This window comes from Cupressus sempervirens, chromosome 3 (genome assembly GCF_028749045.1).
Source record: "Cupressus sempervirens isolate cs-2001-9-10 chromosome 3, ASM2874904v1, whole genome shotgun sequence".
In the NCBI taxonomy this organism is placed as follows: Eukaryota; Viridiplantae; Streptophyta; class Pinopsida; order Cupressales; family Cupressaceae; genus Cupressus; species Cupressus sempervirens.
This window is the reverse complement of record NC_143120.1, coordinates 36807106-36812966: the sequence shown is the minus strand read 5'-3', so window position 1 is coordinate 36812966 and position 5861 is coordinate 36807106. Positions and strand designations below refer to the sequence as shown.

At 30.6% G+C, this 5861-nt stretch overlaps 1 protein-coding gene across 1 annotated transcript; it reads right to left on the bottom strand.

Annotated features, from left to right (window-relative positions):
- Positions 1-3155: 3155 nt before the first annotated feature.
- On the bottom strand, positions 3156-5579 carry LOC149564656 (1-aminocyclopropane-1-carboxylate oxidase-like). Its single transcript, XM_089818218.1, has 4 exons — positions 5136-5579; positions 4635-4873; positions 4005-4338; positions 3156-3746 (listed from the first exon to the last, which is right to left on the bottom strand). Exons 1-4 carry the CDS (start codon positions 5250-5252, stop codon positions 3483-3485), a joined length of 954 nt encoding a protein of 317 aa, XP_089674344.1. The 5' UTR covers positions 5253-5579; the 3' UTR covers positions 3156-3482.
- Between the last annotated feature and the right edge of the window lie 282 nt (positions 5580-5861).

The following is a 5861-nucleotide window of genomic DNA, read 5'->3' as shown; positions in this document are numbered from 1 at the left end:
ATAGACATCATTAAGTAATATTAAACCCTATTCTTTAAAAAAATCCACTATGTATTCTATAATTATATTTATTGATTGCTGAAAAAGATATTATGAATTTTAATCCCTTACAATTTTAGTCTCTACTTGTGTGCCCTTCCTTAGTGTGTAAATTTGTATTTTATAATTATTATTTTCATTTGCTTAATATTTTTTCGTGCCATAAATTGTACTCCCTCACAATTTTATTCTACATTTTTTAGCCCCTTCTTTTTTGTGCCCCTCTTAGCTCTTTCCTAGCCTATTTCTACACCCTCTATTATGAAAAAAATGTGTACACTAGGATGGAGATCAAATTATGTTTCATGGGATATGCATGTTATATCTTCCATTGGTTCAACCTTTTATAAGTGGACTATGGCACTAGCTACCATAGTCCTTCCAAACTGGGTTTAAATTTGAATATGGTAACATCTTGGTTCCTACAAATTTTTATTTAATCTCAATATATGTGCATGCACATTTGATGTTATCCTAATTTATAGAGTACCTTGCAATAAATGCTACAAAATAAAATTCTTCTCTCATTTATTTAAATATCCTCCAGAATTTTGATCATTTCCTAGAGAAATCATTTTGGATGAACTCTATGATGTAAGCGTTAAGGCAAAACAATGAGCAATATCAACATGTCAATTAGAGTATTTAATCTTTGACCTTATCTTGAGGTGTCATTATGTGCATCAACATTTGAATATCTTATTCAAAAATCATTACATCCATCAAGATTGGTGAGCTTTAGCTATAATCTTGTCGTATTTGGTGTTATAAGTCAAATTAAGATTATTTCCTAGTTAGAATTTATATGTGAAGGTTGAATCTTCCCAAGATTTTACTTAGGTAATCCCCTATAAATACATAAATAAAACACTATTTCTCTACCTCTTGTGTGTATGTTCTTAGGTCTAAGAGTAAATTATTCGAGACCTAATGAGCGTGGACTAAGACAAGAAGATTTAGATCCTTAAAAAGTGACTATAACATTGTAAATTATTAACATATTCCATGATTAGTGAAATAATTTAACACATTTTTTAATTTTTTTAAGGGAAACATCAAAATGACATCTTGATCCCAAATTCATAAGTGATATCATCTTGTGACATCACCAAAACACCTCCTCTACCATTTCAAGCCTAAATTTCAATAATAAGTTCCTCTTTGATTCTCCTTTCTATTTTTTATTTCAATATTGTTTTATCAGATGTAAAGCTTATAGCTTATTTTGATTATATTAAAATTTATATAATATAACATGGTTATGATCAATCCTAATCAATCAATTCAATTTAATCAACAAAAATAAGGACAATTCCCACTAGTTTGAAGTTGGGCCTCTTAAATGTTATCCTTAAATGTTGGTTTATTTGATAGGCTTGATTCTTAGTTTAAACAAATGGCTATGTGCAGTCGAATTGCTTATGGATTGATTGTGTGGTACTTAGAGTAAATGGGTACCTATTCCATCACCTCACATTTTGGTGAACCTATTCCATCACTCTTGCATCTCTCTAATTAGAATTTTTTTTATTTGATTTTTTATTATGGTATTTACAATATCTAATTGGATTGCAATTTTGCATATGATTGCATTGATTATTAGCTATAGTTATCAAAATAATATTTTAAATGATAGATTGTTTTACTTTATATTGCTTGCAACAAACCATTGCATTTTGATATTTTGCATCATAAGTATTTTAAAGATGTTTCCCACATTCAATTCCCTCCTTAAAGCTCTCATACATTCTTCATGTTTATCTATGATCATTATATTAAAAACATAAGGAATGTTTCAAGTGTAATCTTTGATAATCCTCGTAGGAATGATATTGAAATGAGTAATGTGAGTACCTCTCCTAGAGAACCCCCTTAATTAGGAGAAATAAATAATTCTCCTATACATGATCTCTCTAATGGATATGAAGCATTTTGGGGTAGTGATAAATTCTCTTCTAATAGGATAACTCAATGCAAGAGGGACAAGATTCGAGTATCAATCCAAACCTTAACACCTATTAACTTAAAACCACCTCATTCTCCTAGAGTTTATCTTAGCCATCAAAATGCTTTAGTAAAACATGTGTTTATATGCATTTATTTAATGATATATATCACTATTATAACATTGAGTAAGTATATAACTCTAAAAAAGGAGATTTTGTATCAATCCTTTATTTCTCATGTCAATACAAGTAACGAAAAAGATATGCATCCTCCTACAAGGATCACTCTATTTCTCTCTATTCATCGCTTTGTCCCTTAGAAAACATAATTAAATGATAAATTGTAATAAGTTTTGCATCTCCTTCACATTTTCAAAGAAGTTACAAGAAATTAGTTTTGATATCGTCTCTAAACAAGGTTGTAATGGACAAGGTCTTGAAGGATGGAATAAGGCATTAAAGTCCTTAAAGAACTAACAACCCAATAATATAGATAGGGTGTAGGATTTCCTCCTCCTTCCATACCTATGCTTGTGCAAGATCCTAGTTATCTTATCCCACAAGAAACAAAGCTTATCCACTCAAAAACTTGAGTTGATCTTGTAAAGAGAATATTTTGAAAACTTAACATGATAAATTATATTTGTTGTATTTGATGTTTAAGTTGGATTTATATCTCTCACTATAAGTAAATCTACTAGCAATTGTATTTCTTTATATAAAATAGTTCATAAATATAATTTATTTAGTAATCTAGAAAAATTATGAATTATGAACAAATAAAGTTTAATTTAATTATTTTTATGTTATTTTTACTTAATTTTAGATGAATATACAATAAAAATAAATCATAGAAAATATATGTTAATAACCAATATTTTGTTTTAAATATTATGAACAAATAAATTTTAATTTAATTATTTTTATTTTACTTTCACTTAAGTTTAGATAAATAAACCATAGAAAATATATGTTAATAATCAATATTTTGTTTTAAATAATTTTGAATAAACAAGAACTAATGTTTTTTTTTTCTAATTACAAAATTATTAATGTATGATTCTTTTGATTTTGTTGTAATCAAACTTATTGATTAGACAATAATCTAAATTTCATCTGCTTAATCCCATTATTTTATAGAAAGAAACAATTGATTTTGATATATTTAACTTAACAAACCAAAATCATTATAATTAAAATATATAATAATAAATAACATCCCAAATTTGCCATTTCTGTTTCAGCCAACAACCATAAAGCAACTCGTTTGATCCTGATCACCCCTTCATTTCTATATACGAAATATAAGCACAAAACACGTCTCTAACAAACTAAATTTACAATACCTCTACGACACTGAAACCTTGCACCATTTGTAGTAATTTATTTAAATAGTAAGGTGTGAGGGTTATGTCTCATTTTTAATTTCTCACAGCATATGAAGATGGTTCAAAGTCTTCACCATCTTCACACTGCAGCAGTCAATTGAGCCCTCACTCAATAGGCTGGCAGGATGGCTCTCATGGCTTCAATTCTAGGCTCCTTGGCAAGGAACTTCTGCTCTCCATATATTCTCATATAATCTGCTGATATGAACTCTGGATAATTCTCAGCATTGCTTATGTCTGTAACGAGGCTAGGAGCAGGATATACTTTTGCAGAGCTTGATGGATTATAAAATGATGCCACTGACATTCTGTTTCCATCTGTTTTAGCAAGTACTCGGTGCCACATGCTTTTGTATTTCCCGTTTGTAATAACCTGCAGTGCATTAATTACAAAGGACGTTTACCACCCAACCAAGACCAATTTGCATTGCATATAAATTATCCCAAAATAGTTAATAGGTCTGAACCTAATTTCAAAATTCACTCAAAATATTCATCTGAAATGAGGTATGATTTGATTTTAAGCTTATCAAAAATATGGTCTTGCAAACTATCTTTTATATGGTGATACTATGTTTTATACAACAATGCAAAATACTTGAATATATAATGCTTTTCAAATCTAACTTACTTCCAACTGATCTCCAATGTCAATAACAATTGCATGGCTCATTGGTTGCACATCGAACCAGGTGCCATCCTTGAGAACTTGAAGACCATCAACTTTGTCATCTTGAAAGAGCAGAATGATTCCACCTGCATCTGTGTGAGATCGAAGACCATCAATCATGTCTGGCCTTGGGCATGGAGGGTAGTGACACATTTTTGTGCCAAAGAAAGGACTATCTTTTCCTGCTAAAGCTTTTTCCAAATAGCCTTTCTCCAGTCCCAGATTCTCATCCATTATTTCTAGCATTCTATCTGCCAATCTACTCATTTCTTCTGCAAATTCATCCATGATTTCCCTGCAGTATTGTACAACAAATTTAATAGTTAGCAATCTATCAATTTATCTTTTCTAGTTGTTTATAATATGATTGAGAAAATGATAAATTTCTGTATATCAAATTCCTCCAAAGATATTTGGAGTTTATTGTTATATGAAATCTAGCTTATTGTATATAAACATCATGTTTTTCAATGGTCAAATAATAAATAATAATTTTGCAACTTATTAAATTCATAACAATAAATTGTTGTCTAATTTTATTAGTCAAAAAATCATCAAACTGATTGGACATTCAAGAAAATTAAAACATACTTCAAGTTAGCGGGCAAAGGAGGAGCAGAAATAGGAGGTTGATGTGAGGAATGCTGGAGAAAGAATCCTGATTCCCAGTCAGCCTCTATTTTACTGCATTCTTGTTCAGACAAAGCCTTATTCACCATCTGGACAGGAGCAGATTTCTGAAACTGGGCATCCATGGAATTTTTGTAATGTTCCTTGAAAAGTTCTTGCACTTTATCTAAAAGACTGTGTGGAATACCATGGTTCAGAAGCTGAAAACCCACAAACACACTCAGCTCAATCAGTAAAGTGAAAAAGGTCAAAATAATTGTTCTATTTCATTGTTAGAGATCAAGATGTTTGAAAAACAAGACCTTAAAAAGAGTGAGTAGAACATGAATTGAAAACATTTTGAAAGTACATAAGATTGCAATAGAAATTGACATCACTAATAAAACAAAAGGAAAGTAACCTAATTGATAGGTGACTAAATTCCCTCTATATACAAGTTACCAAAGGGAGTTGTAAAAAGACCTGAAAAAATCCCCACTGTTGGCATGCACTGTCAATCTCAGCCATGGCCATCTTTCTGTCTTCTCCATTCAACTTCTTCATATCAATCACTGGAACAGCAGCAGTAATGGCAGCCATGATTGCCAATACAAAATTTGGACAGCAAAACAAGTTCAAAGATGTGAAATGAAGGTACAGCACTGCAGGAAAGCTGGGTATGAAAAATCGTAGAAGATCAGCACAATTTATAGGGAGGGAAGGAGAGGCCCATTAGGATTTTTTTGACTGGTTTTCCTTTTCTCTTTACATGAGTAGGTAATTTTATTTTGACCATGACATTCATCAAAAACTGGCAAAGTCTGCATATGAATCTTTCTGCTCCCCCTCAACTGCTTTTGTCAGATATTATTGTCTAATTCTAAGTTTTATTAGCATTGTCTTGGGCCTGCTGCACAAAAAAGAATTGTATTTATTGTTTATTCATCATTATTAATTGATTGTCTTATGCAATGAGAGAGTCCATACCCAACTGCTTTGGTTTAGGGTTAAGGGCAGATTTATCAATGGTTTGTCTCTTGGGATGCAATCAAAACTGGCTGCCCAACCAAAATGCATTTCGTGTAATTTATATTTGTTGGGTTTTTCTATTGTATTTATATCAATTTGGATTGGATTTTTCTATTGTGTTTATATCAATTTGGACTCTCAAAGAAAAAATATATTACATTGACAAAGAAATATTGCATT